The 24,292-nt window shown below is 37.4% G+C and overlaps 1 protein-coding gene across 1 annotated transcript in view; it reads left to right on the top strand.

Annotated features, from left to right (window-relative positions):
• SLC9A9 (solute carrier family 9 member A9) overlaps positions 1-24,292 on the top strand; it is a 727,593-nt gene that overhangs the window by 227,011 nt on the left and 476,290 nt on the right. Inside the window, exon 6 of the mRNA XM_072618220.1 lies at positions 12,104-12,209. Coding sequence (XP_072474321.1) covers positions 12,104-12,209 — 106 coding nt within the window. The remainder of the gene's footprint in view (positions 1-12,103; positions 12,210-24,292) is intronic.

The raw sequence follows: 24,292 nt of genomic DNA, 5'->3' as shown, positions 1-24,292 counted from the left end.
GAACTTCTATAAGGAATAGAGTTGCTAATCAGTGCCAGCTGATCCCAATGCCAACAAAACTTCCCAGTTGCCCAACTTCCTTACCATCTCTGAGCTGAAAGCTCCTGAACCTGTTCTATTCTAAGTAGAAGTAGCAACTGCCTTCTGGGAATCTAGCCCACCAATGCAAGTAGGAGTAGCAGAAGTAGTCCCAGAGGAATGCCAAACAAGGATCATTAGAAATTCAGTCAGGAAATGTCCCTGTTAGTTCTGTGTTAGCATACCTGTCTCTCTCTCTCTAGCTTAATAAACATGGCAGCATCATGTCTCATTGAAGCTATACAGACCAACTCTTTTGAGTTCCAGTTTATTATGAGTGGGAAAAGACCCTTTTGGCCTTAAGATGAAGTCTTTCAGAATGACCTAAATGTTTTTATGTGGTACAGAAGAAGACTCTTTAAGTCTGACCAGAGAAGATGCTTTTTCTTTTTTAATTTGAGCATACAAATAATAAAAATGACTGGTATTTATGTCACGTCTTAATAGTTTGCAAACCACTTCGATGCTCACAACAGTCCTTCCAATTTCAGAAATGAAGAAGCTGAATTTCTGAGACAGGTCAAGTGACTTGCCCAGAGTTTCATAGCTAGTAAGTATCAGAGGCAGGATTCTAACCCAGGTCTTTCTGACTCTAACACCGACACTATATCCCTTAGGTCAGGTTGTGTTAATACTCTGATATTTGGCTTTTGGTGCCAAGATGGCAGAGTAAGAAAGGAACCCTCTGAAGCCCTCCTAAATTCCCCTCCAAACAACTAGGTCCTCAGAATGGACCTAGGAGGAAGGAAGCTTACCAGCTCCATTCTCAAGACCAAACCTCAGAATATGCTTTGAAATCAGAGGCTTGGAACTCAAATTTTCCTTTTGCTGCTTACCAGCATTTACTACCTACATGATCGTGGTCAAATAACTCCACCTTTGGGACTCAGTTTCTTCATGTAGACAAAGAAAGGGTTGGTTCAGATGGTCTCCAAGGAATTGAAATAATACTAAGTCAGTAAATTAGACAGTGACTAAATTTTCTGTTAAAAAAAAAGTCTTTAAAACTCAGATGGATTTCCTTCCCTTGCTACCTTGCTTACATGCACAGAGGAGCGTTTCTTTGTACCATTTCAAGGAAAGCGTCCCCAAACAAGCCACACTATATCCCAGGCAAGTCTCTTTGCTGCTGCTCCTATCAGTTCAGCATGAAGTGATGTGACCAGGTGCCCAGTGGTTTCATCAACCTCCTTATGAGTTATTTGCTCCAGTAATTCATGGAAATTGTGTGTTAACATGACCCCTGCTAGAAAACTCTCAACAATGACAGTTTTTAAAGCCCTGAGAATAGTCTAAGTGGGTGGCTGTATATTTTCTAAGCCACCTAGTTTCTGTGCCCAAATCCCAGCAAACATTCTTCTAATGTGGCACAGTGCTTATCTTTATCTTGGTCTTGCCCTGTTTCTTGCCAGAGGAGATAGGAATGTGCAGGGTAATCATTTTCTCCATTGTGTGGGACATAGTCGATGAAATGGAGTTCAGTTCTCTGTACAGAAGGAATGGCTGGTGCAGCAGAGTGTTTTTAAAAAGCTCTTTCTCTTGACTTAAAAGTCTTTCATCCTGATGTTTCAAAGGGAGTCAGTGGGAAGATGCAATGGACCTGTACAAGCCAGTCCAGTGGGTGGGACCTGCTGTTTTTGCATTGCAAGTCAAAACAAATAGAGCTGAGAACAGAACCCAGGTGTTTTCATCCCAATTTACTGGCTCATTAAATCTTTGGGGTAGATAAAAGCAGTAGATTTGGGGTCTGGATGGAAATGAAACAGTTGCCTTTTCAGTACCTTTGACTAGAGCAGGGATTTTTAAGTTAAGGTCTATGAACTTGTTTTTTCAGAATTATTTTGTTTTGTTTGTTTGTTTTTTAGTACGTTGATAACTATGTTTCACTATAGTTGGTGTCTTTGTAAACCTCTGTATTATATTTTAGGCAATTAAAAACGTTATCCTGAGAAGAGATACACAGACTTCCATAGACTCCTAAATGTTACATCTCTCTCTCTCTCTCTCTCTCTCTCTCTCTCTCTCTCTCTCTCTCTCTCTCTCTCTCTCTCTCTCTCTCTCTCTCTCTCTCACACACACACACACACACACACACACACACGCACACACACACACACATTAGGACCACCTGGAATTAGAAGTCAGTGTGGTATTAGATTTGGTATAAAGAGATATGAGTTTGAATCCTACCTTCAACACATGAGTTGTGTGACCTTGATTAAGTCCCTCAGCATTTCTGAGTGTATTTCCTTCTGTAAAAAATGGGTGTGATAACTGTTCTACTATCTACCTCACAGGATTGTTATCAAGAAAGTGTTTTGTTAATCTCATACCGCTGTTCAAATGTAAATTAGTATGATGACTACATGTTTCAAAACCAAAATGCCTTTCTGTTAAAAGCATTTCACTTTCAGTTCACATAATCCTGATGTAAAAGAAATACCATTAATTAAGCCTTAGTCTAGTACTTCACTCTACCCACTGAACTCAAATATTTAAAGAGAAGGCCTAGTCGATAGGAAAAAAAGTGGAATGCGTGTTATTTTGAATTCTGACTTTCTGAAATCTCCAAAAATAAAATAGTTAATGGGTGTTTGACTCTGAAAGGCTCTAACTGTGGAAGGATAATGATATCAGCCTACTTGTTATGATTAAAGACCAGCCCAGTTATGGTATTGGTCCTGTTCCTGTCCCAGACGAAACAAAGCAGATAGACTTGTGTCAAGGAAGGAATAGAGAGCATATTCATGAAATTTACTTGTGTTTACTATTCCATTTCCAAGGATGTAATTATTTAAGGTCTGATTACATAACCTTAGTCAATGAAAATGTGTTTATATTTCACCAGCTTGTTTGAATTTCACAAGACTTTAATTTCACATTGCTGTAAATATTCTTCTACATGGTCACCATTTTGATAAAAACAAAAATTCCTTAGTGAAGCCAATAAAGAAGGAGCCTTAAGAACAAACAAATCATGATCCTTTAGTTGTTTGAATTTTCTATCTATGCTTCATTTACATTGTATTTTCTATATAGGAGCTGTATATGTCTCCATCATTCCCCTCTTCTCCAGGCAAATAGATGTTTCTTCAGAGCAGACAGGAGCTGTTTACGCTTTCTTTTTATAATCTAAGTACTCCCCTTTGCAATAGTAGACATGATAGGTCTCTGTTCATATTGAATTAAAGTAAATTTGGAGTGAAAGGATCTTATATCAGACTCTCTTGCTTTCTATCTATGTGACTTTCTGCAAATCATTGAACCTCTCTTGGATCTCAGTTTTCTCATCTGGAAAACAAAGGGATTAGGTTGGAGGATCCCTGAGGTTCTGTAATCTGTGATCTGAATCACTGAGCAAAGTGAGTGCTGACTGTACGGCAAAGGGTGCGTGTGTGTGCATATGTGTGTGTATGTGTTCAATCTTATTAAATTTGCATGAGAATTTGCATTCCCTAAAGTATATTGGGTTAAATCAAGAGAGGAAGAGTTGTGGGAGGGAAAAGGAACAAATAATTGGTTCACTAATAGTAATAGTAGTAGTAGTAGTAGTAGTAGTAGTAGTAGTAGTAGTAGTAGTAGTAGTAGTAGTAGTAGGTGGATTGTTGTCCTTAGTTTTTGAAGAGGGCCAAAATGACATCACCGTGATAAAGTGAAGTTTCAGTGTGTCCAACTGTGGCTGATCAGACCAATATGAGCTTGGAGTGCTCTACCACAGGTTGGGCACAGACAGTCCATGTGAATATGAGTGAATAGGGTCCAGATTTGCACATCCTATGTTTACTTTGTGCTGTCTCAATTCTACTTTGCTCATAGAGCACAGCACCCTTTCTAATGTGGGCACGCCATGCTGAGTGGTCCTGTGCCAGTGTCTCCCATTTTGCCAGTCAAATCCAAAGTTCTTTAGAGAGACCTTGAGAGGATCCTTGTATCGCTTTTTCTGGCTACCATGCGATCTCCTGCCCCATGCGAGTTCTCCATAAAATTGTCTTTTTGGGAAGCATACACTTTGCATTCAAACAACACGGCCAGCCCATGAGAGTTGCGCTCTCTGACACATAGTTTGAATGCTTTGCAGTTCAGCTCGAGTAAGGACTTCAGTGTCTGGTACTTTATCCTGCCAGGTGATCCTCAGAATCTTTCTAAGACAGTCCAAATGGAAGGGATTCAGTTTCCTGTCATGGTGCTGGTAGACTGTCTATGTTTCACAGGTATACAACATTGAGGTCAGCACAATGGCTCTGTAGACCTTCAGTTTGGTAGTCAGTCTAATACCTCTTCTCTCCTAAACTTTTCTTTGGAGCCTCCCAAACACTGAGCTAGCTCTGGCAATGCATGCACCAATCTAATTGTCAAGGTGTACATCTCTGGAAAGCACACTACCAAGGTAAGCGAACTTATCCACAGCATTCAGAATTTCTCCATTTGTTGTAATCAATGGTTCCACGTATGAATGGTGCAATGGTGGCTGATGGAGCACCTGTGTTTTCTTGGTGTTAATTATTAGGCCAAAATTAACACAGGCAGCAGAGAATTGATCCATATTTTGCTGCATCTCAGCTTCAGAGGCTGCACTGAGTGCACAATCATCTGTAAACAGAAAATCATGCACAAACATTCCCTCCACTTTGGTCATGGCTTGTAACCTTTTCAAATTGAAGAACTTACCATCAGTATGGTAGTTTGACCTTGACATCCTCATTGTGTTCATCCTCATTGAAAGCATTTGTCAACATGACTGAAAACATCATGCTAAAAAACATGGGGAGCAAGCACACAGCCCTGTTTCACTCCATTGGTGACCGGGAAAGCATGAGAGCACTGTCCACTATCAGAGACTCAGACAAACGTGCCATCATGAAATGACATACAATACTGATGAACTTCTCCAGGTAACCAAATTTTGACATATTTTCCATAAGCCCTCATGACTAATAGTGTCAAAGGCCTTGGTCATATCTGCAAATGTTGTATACAGACCTTTGTTCTGCTCCTGGCATTTCTCCTGGAGTTGTTGGGCAGCAAATACTACGTTGACTGTTCCTCAGCACTTTCTGAAGTGACACTGGCTTTCAGGTATATGACCATCTTCCAGGTGAAGGATCAGCCTATTAAGGAGAACTCTAGAAAGAATTTTGCCAGCAGTGATTAAGAGGGAGATTCCCCCTGTGATTGTCACAGGACAATGTATTCCCTTTACCTTTATAGAGATGAATAATGGAGGTATCCTTGAACTCCCAGGGGATAACCTCCTCTTGCCATATAACCTGGAAAATTTCAGTCAGCTTTTGTATGAGCAATGGTCCCTCTACCTTGTAAATCTCAGCTGGAATAGAATCATCACCAGGTACTTTTCCACATGAAAGGAGCCTAATGGCTCAAAACCTCTTCTTTAGTTGGAAGTTCAGCTAAGGAGGGATTGACTTCAACCTGAGGTAAACAGTCAATGGCATCAGCATTGATTGATGATGGTCTGTTGAGAACACTATGGAAGTGTTCAGCCCATCTTTTTAGGATCATGGCTTTATCACCAATCAATGTGACTCCGTCAGCACTGAGTAGTTGTGATGCAACATAGGTTTTTGGTCCATAAATAGCTTTCAGGGAATCATAAATTCATAAATCATAAAATCAGAATTCATTTCATTTGCCTTCTTACCGAGCCAAGAATCTTGCATCTCTCTAAGCTTTGCTTGTACTTTGTTTTTGGAATTAAATGTTGCCTTCTTAGAGGTGGATGAACTATCCTGCTGGTATATCCTGTGGAGTTCTCGTTTTTCATTCAGCAGCTTCTGAATTTCCCCATCATTTTCACCAAACCAGTCTTGGTGTTTGTGAGTGTTCTGACCCAGATGAGCACATGCAGTGCTGTACACCAAATCTCTGAAAGCTGCACACTCTTTTCTGCTCCACTTTTGCCAACTATGTGTTGGCTCAACTTTCCCTCCAAGTTAGTAACAAGCTGTTCATGCTCAGAGAAGAGCTCTATTTTGTTAACATTAATTCTTCTGATAGTCATTTTGCTTTGGGGATGGCACTTTTGATGAATGTGAATATTTAGCTTGGAAAGGATAAGTCTATGATCAGTCCAGCACTTTGCACAAAACATTGCCTTTGTCACTCTCACATCTTGTCTGTCTCTTCTTCTTACAATCACATAGTCTATTAGATGCCAATGTTTGCTGTGAGGGTGCATCCATGAAGTTTTATTGTGTTTAGGTAAATGGAGGACAGTGTTGGTGATGAGAAGGTCATGTTATACACAAGTCTTCAGCAGTAAATGACCACTGCTGTTGCTGTTTCCAACTCCATTCCTCCCCAAGACTCTGCCAAGTCTCATAGTTTAAGCCTACTCTAGCATTAAAGTCACCCACAATTATAAGCTTATCCTCTTTTGGCACATTGATGATAAGAGTCTCTAGGTCTTCATAAAATTTTTCTTTGACCTCATCTGGGTTCGTCATGGTGGAAACATAGGCGCTGAGGATGGTGGTATGGCATTTTCCTGTGAGTGGCAATCACATTGTAATGAGATTATCATTGACTCCTTTTGTCAGGCATACCCACTTGCTGACTAGATTAGTTTTGATTGCAAAACCCATGCCAGCTTCACGGCGCTCCCCTTCCCTGTGCCCACTCCACAAAAATGTGTATCCAGCTCCAGCTTCAATAAGCTGGCCTTCATTTGTCAACCTTGTTTCACTCAGCGCTGCTATTGGATGCAATACCGGTTGAGTTCTCTTGCAACAAGAGCAGTTCTTTCAGATCTACTGGATTTTGTGTTGTCTATAAGTGTGAGCATGTTCCATGTGCCGATGGTGAGTGGAATCATTTTTGCAGATGATTTTGTACATTTTTTTTTGTATTTTGACCACATAGTGGAATTCCCTGCCTGCTGCGGTAATCAGGCCAGGGTTGGGTAAGCAGCCACTGTTTAGGGCACCTTTTCTAGACCCCTTCCTCATACCAGGAGGTGAGCAGTGTGATCCTTAAAACACTGCTCAGACACCCAGGGAACTGCCAAGTCCCACTGGTTCTTCCAGTGAGAAACTATAGCCTAGGCCACCTGTGTGGAGGGTTATGACTACAGCTCCCAGTATATCCACACTTGCTGCTTCATCACTTGCCTGTCACCACAGGACTTTGAGGCATAATAGTAAAATGATATGGATAATGTCTTTTGATTCCTGCGTAAATTGTATTTAAGTGAGGGAGAGTTGCACAAAGTCATCAGCCTCACTCTCTCCTCCAGAGTCATCATAGTCCAGTGGCAGGACAGAGTTAGGATGGTTGGCAATGGCTCAGAATGCAGTGGATGACCTTGCCATCTTTGGTGTTTAACCAAGCTCTAAGCACTCCACAAGGCCTGCTTCATCTGCCTTCATGACCTTTGGAACAAATTGTTCTCATCCATCCATTTCACCAGAGGAAGTCTTCATATGCTTAGGGTAGACACCTCCCTAACTCACCAATGGGTCTGAGACCCCTTAGTTACCCTCAACCTGGTTTGGCCCACCTGCCAAAACAGTTTACCAGGGGGTGGTTGCTGCTCATGCTGCAGCTTCTTGGAGCCACAGGTGAAATTTGGTGTAACAGGTGAGGACCAAAGGTGGAAACAGCCCTGAAAAGGACTTGGCAGCCATCACACCAAAGGGTCCTCCCTGAACACACTCTACATCCCAAGTAGTAGTAGTAGTAGTAGTAGTAGTACTAGTAGCAGTAGCAGTAGTAGTAGTAGTAGTAGTAGTAGTAGTAGTAGTAGTAGTAGTAGCAGTAGTAGTAGTAGTAGTAGTAGCAGTAGTAGTAGTAGCAGTAGTAGTAAGAATTGATATAGTGCTCTATGTGTGCGATCTCATTTGAACCTAACAATCTCTCTGTGAAGTGGGTGCTATTACTATCCTCACCTTACAGATGTGCTGTTATTATCCTCACTTTACAGATGTGAGGCTGAGTCAGGTTAAGTGACTTGTTCTGGTTTGTACAACTATTTTTCTAGTAAGTATCTCAGTTATGATTTGAATGCAGTCATCCTGACACCAAGCCCTGACTGCCTTGTCAGTTATCCTTTTGTGAGTGATTTCAAAAAAAAGTGAGACACAGGGAATGGGACAATCTAACCTCTAAGAGCCATTTAACTGCTCTGACAGTTTTCCAGATTGCTACCCTTCCTGCACCCACACCCACATCCACACACACATGCCCCACCATTTGTAACTAATGGGACAAGACAGGAATCATTCACTAGGGAGAGGGATGATCGGTGCCAGGAGTCCACTAAGCCATCCCAGCTGAGTCACTCAACAAGAATCCTGACCTAAGGTATGAGGACAAGTTGGGGGCAGGGTAGCAAAAGGGACCAAAGAAACTAACGTCTCAGTGGGTCTCTATGCTTATTTGTTGACATTAGCTAGTGGCCAGACATCACTGGCGATCTGAGACAGAAAACCAATGTGAACAGGACAAGTACCTGTAGCTCATGAAAGGATGGGTCAGGAGGATAGATCAGGATACAGCAAGGGCAAGGATAGCTCACCCTGTGCTCTGAGGAAAGAGGCAGCGGGCAAGGATTCAATCATTCAACAGCCATAGATTAAGTTTTTACTGTATATAGAAGCATTGTTCTTGGGACTGAGGGAGATACAAAGTTCAAATGAGCTATGGCCCTTTCTGGTTCTAAGTCTGTGATCCTATCAATTAGCACTTCAGAGGCTAGTTTAAGAACTTGGGGAGATCTACAGATATTCCAGGCAAATGGAAAAGTATCATCATGGAGGGAAGGACAAGATGAAGATAGATGATTCAATAGAGTGCAAGACTTGGAGTCAAGAAGATCTGAGTTCAAACCCTACCATAGACATTCTCTAGCTATGTAACCCTAGGCAAATCATTTAACTTCTCTATGCCTCTGTTTCCTCATCTGTAAATTCTGGATAATAATAGCAGCTACCTCATAGAGTTGTTGTGTCAAATATAAAATGCTTTGCAAACTTTTAAGCACTATGTAAATGTTAGCTCTTTTTACCTATCTGATGACTCCTCATTCTCCTTTGCCAGATTTTCCTCCAGGTCAGGCTCTGTTCCGAGCCTTTTTTTCTTCTTTATGTCATCTAATTTAGTAATCTCATCAACTCCCATGAGTTCAATGATCATTTCTGTTCAGATGATTCTCGGAACTATTTATCCAGCCCTAATGCCCCTCATGACTTCATGTTTCCCATTACCAACTGCCTATTAAGTATCTTGAATTAGATATCTCACACATATCTCAAGCTCAACATATCCAAAGCAAAACATTATCTTTCCTCTCAATCCCTCTACTCTTCTCAATTTCCTTATTACTTTTAAAGACATTAACACCGTTTCCCATTGCCCAGGCTCTCAACTCCAGTATCATCTTCACTTGTACTCATCCTGCATGTACAGTCTGTTGCCAAGTCTCATCATTTCTACCTTCACAATATCTCCCCTCTTTACTCACACAGCTGCAACTATAGTGCAAGTCCTCATCACCTTACACCAGGACTATTGAAATAGCCTTCTCACTGGTCTCTTGGCCTCAACTTGCTCCACCTTCTAGACCTTTGTCCACTCAGCCAACAAAGCATAGGTCTAACCATATCACTCCTTTCTTCGCCATTCAACAAACTCCAGTGACTCCCTATTACTTCCAGTTTCAAATACAAAAATCCTCTGGTCTTTAATGCGGCCCTCCCACCTCTCTCAGTTTTGTACACTTTATTGCTCTCCCCATAATCTACAATGAAGAAGTACTAGCCTTCTTGCCACTTCTGGCACACAACACTCCATCTCCTGACTCCAACCTTTTGTTACTGACTGTCCCTCCTACTTGGAATGTTATCCTTCCTCATCTCCACCACTGGGTTTCCCAGGCTTCCTATAAGACTTGGCTCACATCCCACTAACTAGTGGCATTTCCAATCCTACCACATACCCCAAACTCCAGTGTCTTCTCTCCCAATCCCATTTACACTATATATTTTCTATGTACATATTTGCTAATTATTTATATGAAGACTACTGTTCTGTAAAGTGAATCAGTGTAATTCAAGAAAGGTGTGAAAAGAAAAGTAACACTGTTTATCTTATTAGAATGTAAGTTCCTTGAGGACAGGGACCTAATTTTTGCCTTTCTTTATATTTTCAACATTAAGCGGTGCCTTACACGTGAAAGTGCTTAGTAAATGCTTGTTGGTAAAAGACTTTTATGTGTAAGAGGTAGTTCTGCAGATGAAGGAGTTGGTTTAAATCAGCGGTATCAAACTCAAGTAGAAAGAGAGTCTACTAGATTGTAGATAAGGATCCCTGCAGGCTCCATATTGACTTAGAAAATCACATATTAACATTATCTATGTTCTATATTAACATTATCTGTGTTGTATTTTTGTTTATTTTGTTAAATATTTCCCAGTTACATTTTAATCTGGTTCTGGTTGTGGGCAGCATGTTTGACTTGTCTAGCCTCTGAGGTCCCTTTCAGTTCTAAACCTAGGATCCTATGAATTAAGGCAAGACAGTACCATTTCCTGTATCAATAGACAAATGGAGTCAGAGTATAATTAAATAACCACCTGTGGCCTCACTGCTTTATTTTGCCTCACAGCTCATGGTAAAGCAAAGACCTGGATTTAAGGATTTATAGAAAAATGATACTTGGGAAGCTAGTACAAACATAAGCTTTGTTATTATGCAGTGTAACAAGGAGGGAGAAAAAAGTATACACACACGTGCACACACACACACACACGACAATCTAGACAGAAGGAAGTTTGGCCTCACAGATGCAAAGAAACTACCTCAGTTTGAGGGGATGGGAGACATATATCATGACAAAGATCTGAGGTAAACATAGTCTCAGAGTAAGGGGTCATAAAGGGAAGTTTTATACCCCCAAAATGGACTGGGTTGAGGACAAGTAATCAATACCAAATGTAAGAATGGAATTCCTAATCAGATCCAGATGTGTTAGGGAGATTCCCAGGGTCACTTATCAACACCAGGCTCTGGTAGGAGAGTTTCCTTATCAAGACCAGAAATTGGCTGAGGATCTGAGTTGTCTCTCTGAGGCAGCAGGAGAAGAGTGAGTCACATGCTGCTGCAATCAGCCTGGCATCTTATCCAATCAGAAGCTGTGACCATTAATTGCTTAATACATAATTAGAATGAGTCAGAACAGAAGAAAAATACAAACTGTCTCCTTATTATTTATTTGTTTTATGAGCATTAGAACTACACCTGACTCCATATTGAAGTCCTAGTATAACTATAATATCAAACAATACATTTGAAAAATCTCACTTATCCCAGTAACATTGGGACATTTGTTAAGAGAAATCTAAGGCTTTAGAGCCATCTTTCTGAAGTCTATCTATGTACGTAGAGCATGATATAGTGATGTCATTTTGGTCCTCTTCAAGTACAAAGGACAGCAACCAGCCTTTCCTCCATCTTACAGGGATTCACCAAGAACTTATTTCAATCTCCTTTATCTTTTCTCTTCTATGAATGCAATAACATAGCAGCATTATTATTTGATTAATCAAACAGCAAACATTTATTAAATGCCTACTATGTACCAGACATTGTGCTAGGTACTAGGAATAGAAAGACCAGAAAGAAAAAAGAAAAAGAAATGGTCTTTAGGGAGAGGAAATGAAATTCTTTTAGGGGAGACACCTTAAACATAAATAATTTTATACAAAATGTGGGCAACAGGGAGTGAACAAATAGCTGGGGGAGAGAAGCAGAAATGTTTACGTATGATACTTGACCAGAATTTTTTGGTAGGACATGGGATTTTAAAAGTTGACTTTTGAAGGAAACCAGAAAACTAAAAGATGGAGGTAAGGGGGCAGAGTATTCTAGGGATGGGGGGCAACTGGTACATAGCTATGAAAATGGGAAATAAATGATTGGGGATGGTGGTAGTGGGTAATATAAAATTGTGGGAATGGTGCCCTTGTGTCTCTGTGACTCACTGTGTGTATATGTGTTTGCTTTTTCCTAGTGACGGTACTGGCTATTTTCCATGAACTACATGTTGATACTGATCTGTACACACTCCTTTTTGGGGAAAGCGTATTGAACGATGCTGTGGCCATAGTTCTTACATAGTAAGTACAAACACCTGGATTTCTTTGAACAAAAATGAAAATAGTTAATCCATTGAGAAACAATTCTACATGTTCATATATGTGTGTGTATGCATGTATGTGTATGTATATATTGTTGACATTTTGGTAGGGGTAGTCTAAAATTATGATTTTTTTTCTGCTAGGATAAGAGACAGGAGGAACTCCTAGGTGGGAATATTTCACAGTCTTAGTAACACATCTGTAATTTATCATTTTCAAGCATTTCCTGGAGGCACTGGGAGATTGAATGACCATGGTAAGAAGATCAATACTCATCAGAGGCAAAACTTGACCCCAGGCCTTCCTGACCATAAAGCTGGCCCTCTATACACTGTACTATATTGCTTTTCTGTTTCTTTTTTGTCACAAAAATATAAATAATTCCTAGTTTTAAGGTGATATTAAAGAGAGAAAGCATCAGTAATAGACACAGTTGGTTAAGCACTTAATTTCCAGTACTACTATATCAGATTTACTAGGTTTGTGTCTCATTCCATCATTTTTTAAGAAAATAACATCTCAATGGGTGTATTTTCCTGACTTTTCCTCCAATCTATTTTCTCTAGTTAGTAAAACCTTTCCTATATGTGCTAAGTTTGGCAAATCTGAGCATGTACTTAATGATCAAGAGAGTTTCAAATTTTTTTACTCTCTTCTGAATGTAGGATATTCTGCATGTAAATCCTTCTCATTGTAGGTAACATTGACTGAGGATCTTCTCATCCCTAATATAATTTTCCCATCATCCCCAAATTCAATTTTATTTTTCTTGAAAACTTTTAGATGCCAATTAGTCTGCTATCCTTCCAGCCTCTCCTCCCTTTAATTTAGACATTTAGCACTTATATTTAATAAATGGCAATTTGGTGACCTTTCCTCAAGTCAAAGGTCTTCTTTTTGGCTTTAAATGAGCACCAACATTTCAGCCAGCTGTCAAATATCCCAAGGGAAAGTAGCCATTTGATAATTAAATGTGGCCATACTACTATATTCAGGATGTTAATTATTCTATTTGAGATGTGTTGTGATGTACCAAAGGGTATTTAAAAGTCAGTACTCACTGGTGAAAGACAGTATGATCATACAACACAATCTTCTTTCTGCCCAATGAATTCTTGATATCTATGTGGCCCCACTGTGAGCATTTTCCAAGTCTGCTTATCAAATCTCATGACACTTGGTCATCAACCATAAGAGTTCTTTATTCTTGGCACCAAAAGCAACTATCATTGAGAATGAATTAATAATATAAAGCCTAAATCACAGAAGAACAAGTGTTAAATATTTTCAGCACAAAATTCAAGAACAAATAATGAGAATATCAGAAACAACTGTCTGAGAATGACTTCTACTCATATGGGCATGAGAGTAAAATTAGGTTGAGTTTCTCACTTTTACTCTCGGAACTGGCAAGTTATATATTTTTCTTTAAAGATCAAGTGAAATAGTGCCACTGAACTGCAAATGACCTTCAGAAAATGTAGGAAGGCACCAAATCAGTGAGTGATTGGCATTTCTCTTTTATCATGTACACCAATCACAATGGTTTGCCATCATGAAGATGAAAATCTAAGATCAAATATGGGTGCCAAGAAGCATAAACCCTGGTGTCATTTTTAAAGCTGCTTCATAACTTTCCCCTTAGTTAACCACAACATAGCCTTGCTTTCTCTCCCTCTTCCTCTCCTCTGCACATATTTTTCAATCATAAAATCAGAACATAGGAAAAAATGTCTCATTTCGTGACATGGCGAATTTGCTCATGTACTTGAAAAGAGTGTTTTTCTTGAGTGTTGATAATCACCTACAGTTCAGAGGCTATACAGTGCTGAAATAACCCTAGCTCAGATGAGAATTTATAATATAGACATTTCCTGAATTATGAACACTTGACCTTCAAATCTTTATAGATGCAAATGGACTTTTGCCTGCCTCTCTCTTTACCTCTCCTGAAACAATTCCTCTCAACCTTCGTCCTCTCATTCTAGACAACAAAGCTGTCCTAGCCCAGTGGGGCTATCTGCTGGTGGGAACAGAGAACTTTCTGACCCTTTGACCACTTCATTTCTTCTCTATCAAAGGTCACAGTATCATAGAAATGTAAATTTAATATTAGAGTGGTGCTTAGAAGCTCCTGAGTCCAACCCTTACATTTTGCTGATGAGACATGGAGACACAGAGAGGTTAGGTGACTTGGCCAGTCAGAGAGCTAGTAAATTCCTGAAGCTAAATTGAACTCAGCTTTGTCTGACTCTGAGTCTGTCTGTAAACTACTAGATTACTCATGATGAAGCTCTCTCTCTTTAATTTTTCATAACTCATAACTACCACAGATAATCAGACATACGTAAAGAAGTCCCCTTTCATTCCCTTGTAGTCTGTCCTTTTATCGAAGTAAGATTTTTCCTTCTCTTAGTTCTCTTTGTGACCCTTAAAATTATCCTAATTATAATATCTCAACACAATAAATGTGTTTAGGGTAAGGAAATCCATAAACAGGAGGCAGTGTGGGATGGGGAAAGAAGGCTAGATTTGGAGTCAGAGAACCAGTGTTCAAATCCCAGCTCTGATGCATAAATTCCTGTGTCCTCAGCAAATAGCAGCACCTCTCTAGACCCCATTTATGAAGTGAGGGATTGTACCAGGTGACCTCTAAGGTCCCTTCCACATTTTAATATAGGATCCTAAGTTTTGAAATGTAACCTAGTATTTTAAAACTATGCCATCAACCTCTAAAGCCCTTGAAAAGTGCCCATAAATCCCATTCAGAATCTTTTCAGAAGTTTCTTTCATGTAATTAATCCTATTTTTCTTTTTCATGATCTTCAGAAAAAACAAAATTTACTTTTGCTGAATTATATTTGTTTTTGTTAATTACTAATATTGCAATAGTCTTATTCCCCTCTATTTTTCATTGCAAGCATACAATGGTCCAGTTCTATTATATATTAAATAGGTATTTGCAGGCTGGCCTGTAAGTTCATATATTATTTAAACATTGTTTCTTAGGAAAAAATAATGTGTTCCAGGTTTCAAACATCTGACTTTAATGAACGTTAACACAACCCATTTGTAAACAGGAGGCTTCCTTTACTTTAAAATTCCCATGGAATCTTTCCTGTCTGGGGCTAAGTAAAGATAACTTGATAACATCTTTTGATCTGTGTGCTGAGCTTGGCATGCTGAATAATTCCATTTAAGCATGCTTAGGCATGGACCATACATTACCCACACTTACTCTTTTTGATTTCATGGATTTAGGGAATGCTATACCAAAAACATGTATTTTTGTATATTGGTATATTTGGGGAACAGGTTATTTATTTGATCACACTGAAGGAGAAAAAGGATCAGTAAGACCTGTAGAACCATGTTTTTATAATCTGGAGCAAATAAATGAATACAGAAACCTAAGTTAGCATTGTATTTCATCTCTACAGATTTTTATTGATTTTTATAAATCCATGAAGATAGAATTTGTCCCCAAAACAGTTGCCTTTACCAACCAAGGACTTTGTATGCGGCCAACATTGAATAAACTTTCTTTGAAAGTTGATTCTAAATGGTCTTGAGAAGGATGGCTTTGTATAGACCACCCCTTTGGAAAAGAATGCACTCTCAAAACACAATGAAATGTTTTGCATGGAATTTGCAAATTACATACCTGAGAAGCGATAAAATATAGCTCCAAAGCTTTCTTTTAGTTAATTAGTAGATTGCAACAAAATCTTGATGTATGATTGTCTCATATTGCTGTGAAATTCAGATCCCTACATTTTTATAATTATTATACTGCAACTTTGCTTTCTTGTTCAGCAAAGGTATGTTCGATTCTTTGCCATTTTATCTAAAAATGTTGGTGTATATAGCACTGAAACAAATTTCTATTTGTCAGGAGAAGGAAGAATTTCATAGTACCATACGTAAAAGCCTTCAGATTTCTATAGGGACAAAGGAGGGCTCTCATTAAACAGCTGGCTCTTGAATAACAATAAACTTACAGTAGAAGTACTTATTTCCTGTTAGGCAAGGACTTCAAAGGAAATACAGTGTAAATCATTTTCTTTTGGGAAAAAAGCAAATAGACCTTCAGTTTTATCTCTTTAGATAAAAATATTGTACAGCTGCCTAGAAGTTGTTACTACAAAATATCCTTTAAAGTGCGGTATTGATGACTGCTTCTCAGAGAAAATAGCTTCTTGAAAGCAAATATTTCTAAGGACCTACGTGCCTGAAGGAAAATCCAGTACAAGAGCCAAATAAGACAGACCTGTGGAATCATAAGGTTAAAAAGAATCTCAAGGGGTCACTCAGCCCCCATGTGGTTCACTGAAGTCTAGCAAAAAACCAAATAGTGTAGTCATGAAAGAAATAGTCGTTTTCGGTAATTTGACTTTATATTCTCCCCTAGATTTTTAAGTTCCCTGAGGTCAGGAAGCAAATGTTATACTTCTTTAAATCCCCCAATGCTTTTAGATTATGTAATCAATAAATACATGTTGTATGAGAAAACGAGCAGACAAATGGGGGGATAAATGTTACTGAAAGCAGGGTCTTGCTAACAGAAGAAATAGAGTTGGAGTAAAAAAAAACCTGATTCTGAGTTCTGACCCCATCTATTATTAGTGTGATCTTTGGCTGAGTCTTTAAAATTCCACGAACCTCCTTCTCCACATCTGCAAAATAAGAATGATAACATTTGTGCTACCCACCTCAAAGGGTTGTTGTACAAAGCAAGTTCAGTAATGGAAGTTCATTATGCAAACGTAGGCTATTGCCACTATGATACTTGGTATTCATTGTTATATATAGTCAATGTTATGTTACATTGCTATTCATTTCATCTCTTTTGATGGAGTTCCGACAGAAATGGTCCTGGGACAAGTTGATATATAGCTGTGATTATCTTATATTTTATATTATTATTGCTTTTCATTAGTAGTCTGTTGATTATTGTAAAGAGCAATAATTGCTCTTTGTAGTTGACTAAAAGTATTAGGGCATAAGCTTTATCCTCTGTAGGCTCACTGAATACATTTTCAGGAAAGCTCTATTGCATATAGGACAACAGGGATACTATGTACTTCATCCATTCTTACATGATTTTGATCTGTGAATATTTGACATGGCAGGAGATATTAAAAATTTTTTTTGGATCCCTCTTAAGCGCAGATAAACTGTTCCAGGTCTACTGTAGTATTTGAGGTCTATTACTACTAGTACAGGGATTTACCATTCCCCAATCCATGATCATCAAATTGCTGATTTATCATTTAGCTACCTGTTGCTAGGTATTTAGCAGGTGGGCAAATTTTTCACAGACTACAGTGATGTCAAGCAAAATGCCTTCCATTTTTTTGTATAATCTTCACTGATCAATAAGTCTTGGCTCCCTCAAGATAAACTTTTTGTAATTTGTTATTAATGGCTTGGTCTGAAATCATCAGCATGAACCCTTCTTTTTTGCTAAATCAATTTACATAGCTCTGGAATTTTTTCACTATTTTTTTTTATATGGTGTAAACTGACTTCATGTGGAGGTCACCCATGGAGGGCTTTTTGCTTCTACTCTTGGATCTTAGTCATTTCATATGCCTCTTCTGAAGATAACTGCTGTTGGCTACATTGGATAAAATCATTGATGTAGCTGTTTACAACCTTTACTATTGTTTCATGAAGTAGGGTCTGCCTGTTCCAAAAGTATTTCTGTAAGTTTTCTGGCTGTCTTATAAAGTACTCTAAGAATGGATATTCATTCTCTGCTTTCTTTTTACAAGGAAATGTTAATCTTACTCTAGCTATTTTAAGATCGTTCCTTAAAGCTATTTCTGTGCTTTGCTCTTACTCTTTTTCTTTAAAGATACTTTTAAAATCTATTTTGGTCTATTTTAGAGTTCTTGATAGTGGTCATCAAGTTTGATATTAAATGGTGTCCATTGTTTTTAATGTGTTCCCATTCAACTTTGACTTCAGGATGCCAATAGGAATCACCATTTTCAACCATAGCTTTTTCCTTGATAGCTTTATGTTTTCCATCTTCTTTATTATTAATAATAATAACAACAACAATACTGTAACATTGAATCTTTCATTGGATCATTCAGTTAATCAATATTTTTAAGCACCTACTGTGTGTCAAGCACTATGCTACACACTGGGGATACAAAAAGAGGAAAAAGCTAGTCCCTGGCTCAAGGATCTCACAATCTAATGGAGGAATTCACAATCAACAAAAAGTGAGCTTATATTCAAATACTTTTATTCAGTTACAAATGCAGTTATTTCATCTAACTGAGTAATGGTTCACAAAAACAAAGTTAAATATAAAATAAAGCCATAAAATCATCACTGGGCTAGTGCCTTGCCCCAGATCCATTTCTTTTTGAACTCTCTCAGAAAAGAATGAGATATAATAAAAGCAGAAGTGTACATAATTACAATTCTAAATAAGCTATAACCTTGAATCAGTTAATTGATTATCCAAATCAGTTAATTGTCAGAAATTACCAAAAGGTTATCATTAAATGACTCAGACTTAACGATCAATTCAGGTTACATAAGTGGTAGAAACCATATAATATAATCCTACATGTTGCAAAAATTTATTATCTACCAGATACTAAAGAAGATATAATTGAGTAGTTGGAATTATAAATCAGAAGCTTGATGTTGTTCATAAACTAAGAGATGACAAATATACTTACTACAAATGTAGTACTTAAAATAGTCTTTAAATTTCAATGACAAAAATAAGAACCAAAGCATTAACACAGCCGCATTCTTGTTCACAATCAGCTCAAAATAACATCAATCCATAAAAAAATTAAGAGAAATGTTTTTAAATTAATGTTACCTTACTAAAAGCCTATAAGGTCTAGGCTGCACGGAACAAAAAATCTTTACAAATAGAAAGACTAGTAGGAGAAATAAAAAGCAAACAGGATAAGGTATATATCTTTCCTATTTTACTGTATTAGAGATGTCCTAAAGGAGCTTTCAATGAGCTTATAGAAGATAAACTTATATCCCAATACAATTATTCAATTATAAAAAAGGCAGATGTTTTATCAACTAGTACAATTGTCCACAGAATATAAAATATGAAATAATAATGTCAGAATAACACCTTGTTACAGGACAATTTATCTGAAAATCATTGAAAAAGACTGAAAAAATGAGAACAATGATGAGGATGATGAGGATGATGTGACGATGATGATAAAGATAATGACCACAACCACTTTAAAGCTGAACTCTTTGTCAATGTTGTGGTGGGAGGGTGGAACAGTAAAGTGATGCCAGCCGGGATGATATGAAGTAGAATTTCTATGTTTCCTGAAATTAGTGGGGTTGAGGTGAAGATCTGGTAGGAATCTTTAAATACTCCCCAACTGAATGCTGTGAATGCAACTGACTAGGTTATTATAGTAGCTAATAATCTATCAAATAGACAGAGTAGCATAAGATCACAGAATGGACCTACTTGGAACCATTTTGATGAGTAATATTGGGGGGGTTTATGTGTGTGTGTATGTTCAGTAATTTTTCAGTCATGTTCACGTCTCTATGACCTATTTGGGGTTTTCTTGGCAGAGGTACTGGAGTGGTTTGCCAGCTCCTTCTCCAGCCCATTTTAGAGATGAGTAAACTGAGGCCAACAGGGTTAAGTGACTTGCCTAGGGTCAAACAGCTGCTAATTGTCTGAGGCCAGATTTGAACTCAGGAAGATGAGTCTTTTTGACTTCAGGACTGACACTCTATTCACTGTGCCACCTAACTGCCAAGTAAATGGCACTCCTCAGTGTTTTGGTAACACCAGAGGATGAGATACATCAAAATCAGTTAGAAATACCAATACCTTATTGTGGAGGAAATGTTTCAATGCAGATGTCACTGACCACTTAGGAAAACCATGAGAGCCCACAAAATGGATGGAAGTCAGGAACTCTTTCATAGTGTTCCAGTATTGTGTCATTAAAAAATCAGAAACACATCACACTCATTAATAAGCCAAGACTTAATTGTACTTTTAGTTAATGATGTACTCAGCTCCAAATTACAAAACAATGTAATGCAAACCAAATCAAAGCAATTATATACAATAAAAAGAAAAAAAACTTTATTACTAAACTAGATGGTAGAAAATAAGAGATGAAGTCAAATATCTACTAAAATAAATAGATTAAAAAATTGACATTTTCATCATAAATGAATATTTCCTCACAATATTTGACAGATGTATAAAGTATGTTGTTGATCCAGTAAAAACAATTGCTGGAAAGGTGGAAGTCACAAATGATATCCAAAGGTCAGGTATCAAATACCTAATGGCCAAAATGAATTTGAGGGAGCTATTGATCTGTGGGAAGGCACCAAAAAATTATATTAATATAGAGCTGGTACACAACATAGAAAACTTGAATATCATCTTGCATCATTAGTGCAATTTAAAAAAAAAGAAGCATATGGAAAGAAATCCAGAAAAGCAAAGCATATCATGAATTCTAGATTTCCTTAATCAGGGATTAAAGCAAAAATCAGAAGATTAAGGTGATTCATGGAGTCAACAAAGCTCAAAAAACAATACAAGCAATTTAGCATCAAAGACTTTGCTACAGGTAAAGCAATTAGAGGTGAAGGGAGGAAAAAACTTAGAGTAGGATGTGAAAATTTGAAAATTCTATATAGTCATCAATATGGTAGTAATGATCCAACATAATGGAAATGTAAAGTGAATTAAATGAGAAATAAAAAGCTTGTACGCTATTACTGTGATCAATGACAGAATGGTTATGTGGAGGGAGGTCTTTTAAACTCTAATTGGAGGTCTCTTCGACTCTAATTACTCTGCAAAACTAGCAACTGGCAGTCCTGGAGAAGATTCATAATTACAGGTTCAAATACTTCATAGAGGTGCGTGGATTACTGCAAAGGACTTTACCAGCTTTCTCTTGGACATAAGCCATCTTTTCCCCTTCAAACGCCTTCCTTTCTTAACAAAAGGCATCACATATTTATTACTATAAGATGAGAACACCAGTAACTCCTCCAAATATAGACCAATTACGTGTTTATGTACTTTATGAAAATAATTAATAACTTGAATCACTAAAAAAAATTTGCCAGTTACAACAAAACAATATATTAACTGAAGAGGAAAAGGATAGGCCAAAAATTCTGGGGCATAAAGATCAACTTATTATCAGTTAGGTAATTATTGAACAAGCTGCCTGAAAATACCATAAAGTTTATACTGCCTTGCCTAATTTGGCAAAGGCATTAAATCTGTTATACATTCTTGCCTTATTCATATGCTATACATGCACAAAATTAGATTCAAATGTAGTGAGAATGGTAGAGTATTTGATGTCCTCATAGAAAACTGTTCTCTGTTTAATGCATCACCTATACGATGTCAGGAATAATTGACGTACAGGTGACATTTTTCACTTAGAACATGCGGGCTGATTTTGTTTTTGCCTATTGTTAAGTCTGTCATCTCTTCTAAATACAAAAGTATATGGATTCAACATTAAAGACTATGAAATGGAAAATGATTAATTATTTGATGTATATATGCACGACTCTAAAATATGTATTAAGCCGTTCCTTTATCTCATGAATTCTTTCTCCACTGATATAAAAATATTGCTTAGACCCCGTATGCATAAAATTTTGGTTTTGAACATGAATCCAGAAGTCATGTTGAATCAGTCAGCCAATTGGCAAATATTTATTAACCTTTCCTAGAGCTTCTTTTCTTTTAATTATTTCTTATTATAACTTGTTTCTATATATTTGTTTGCAAGTTGTCTCCTCCATTAAATTGTAAGCTCCTTGAGGACAGGGATTATCCTTTGTTTCTTTTTTTTTGAATCCCCACCACTTAGCATACTTTGCCTGGCACAAAGGAGGTGCTGACTAAACGTTGATTGATTGATGGATTAAGCATCAATGTGTCAAGTCCTATGTTAGGTGCTAGGGATATAAGTAGAAAGAATAAAAACATCCCTAGTTGCAATAAGCTTGCTTTCTAATGAAGCAGATGACAAGTACATGCAGTTTTATCTGTATCATAAATACAAAGTTTACATATACGTGTATGTATATATCTCTCTACATACACACACAATGTAGTTAAATTAAAGTTAGTTTGTGGATTTCTTTTACAGAAACAGCAGTTTATGATGCCAAGTCATGGCCACCAGAAATTATATAAGCTTTATCCAACTGGATTTAGTGATCAATGTAGATTGCGAATTGAAATGGTAGAAACTCTGCAAAAAATTGCAATAAGGTGAAAAAAAATTCTAATACCAACCAAATACTTAACAGGAGTCAACCTGGTGTCTACAATTATACATCAAACCTATCAATCATGAAGTGAGAGAGGCTGACCAATGCCCAGACCTCAAGTGCAGATATCAAAATATCTTTCAGATTGCAACAAATACACCGGAATTAATTTGCAATTATCAAAGACCAAACATTTGCCTGTGATCACTCAGACATTTATCCTGATTCATAAAAATGTTAACAACATTTTAATACTGATACTCATGCTACCATATCATATACTCACAGATACACATGTAAATGTATCTTTTTCCAGATACATTGGAATTTCCAAGATACATGGAATGAGAAGGTTCCAAAATATACTTAGGAAAGGAATACATTGACGTACATAGCAACCCTGTGGTCTTGTCTGTTCCTTGAGTGGACTGATTATGTTTACTACAAAAAAAGCAATTATTTCATCCATCTATGTAATGCTCCATATAACTCTAAATGTAATTTTAAAAAATAATGGCAGGATAGTGATTTTTTCAAGGATTATTTCTATCTGAAGCTCATTGAGAACAATAAAACTGAGTACCTCATCATCATTTAGTTAAATTTGTATAATTATAATTACTTTGTTAATATTTTTATTTTGTTAAAGCCAAAGGGTACATTTTTATTGTTAATCATATGGATACATGTATATTATGCATATTTACATGTGCATGTATAATATACTTTTACATATGCATATGTGTATGTGTATATATGTGTGTATATAAATATATATATAATATATATTATATATATATATATATACATGCATATGCTTACATGTATTCTTAGGATCATTATTCATTGTCCCCTGAGGAAATCATTAGTTCCTTTCCTGTTTCTAATCAATTCTAAGTGCAAAACGTGACAAGAAGGCCACTTCTTGAAGCTGATTGAGTCCATAGAGTGTTTCTCATATCTTTTCTTCACTTTATAAAGTTATTCATCATTTGACAGATTATCTTCTTGAACCTGACCCACCTAAAAACTGTTTCATTTTTGACTGCCAACCAAGAAGCAGCCTAGATTTGGGTGGTTGCCTAGATGCCAGTGTTATATATGGTTTAGGGGTGCTTTTCTGTTGTTGGTTTTCCTTCCAATGGATTAAACTATGAGATTATTATCCTGGAAGTCAATTTCTTACCCATTAGTTTGACTCAGTTCACCCCACCTACTCCAATATTGTTTCTTTTTCTAACTCAATTTAAAGCACTTCCTTATTTTGAACTCCCTGTAATCTGGAAGGCTAGTTGAGTTATCATGCTAAGTAAAAAATGGAGGCTGTGAAATGATAAAAGAAAAGACAGGCTATTTAGAAAATGGTCAAGTGAGAAAAGGTAACTGACTTTAAGCAAATCCATAGTTTAGCAAGGATTCTTTATCTGCTTGTTTCTTAGCCCGCATCCCTTTTCAATCTAGTTCGGGGAGGCAGATTCCATTCATGCCTCATATAAATTCTCTGCTGAATCTCTGCCAATTCAAAAATGATGCTGAAAGTCTTGCTTTATGACTCTAAACATGTTTTTGGGAGGCCAAGTATTTTCCCTTATCTAGGATTTCATTATCTGTTAGCCTTTCTATAGCTTTAGTGACTCAGTGTTTCTCCTAGGCTTTATGGTTGGTATCTGGAGTCCTTCTTTTCCAACTCAGTCCTACCTCTCCCTACTTTTATTATCTTCTCCCACATGGTGGCACTTCAAGGTCAGACTTTCCATCCCACTGGC

This window comes from Notamacropus eugenii, chromosome 6 (genome assembly GCF_028372415.1).
Source record: "Notamacropus eugenii isolate mMacEug1 chromosome 6, mMacEug1.pri_v2, whole genome shotgun sequence".
Taxonomy (NCBI): Eukaryota; Metazoa; Chordata; class Mammalia; order Diprotodontia; family Macropodidae; genus Notamacropus; species Notamacropus eugenii.
Note: the sequence above shows the minus strand (reverse complement) of the source record. Positions and strands in the feature narration are given on the sequence as shown.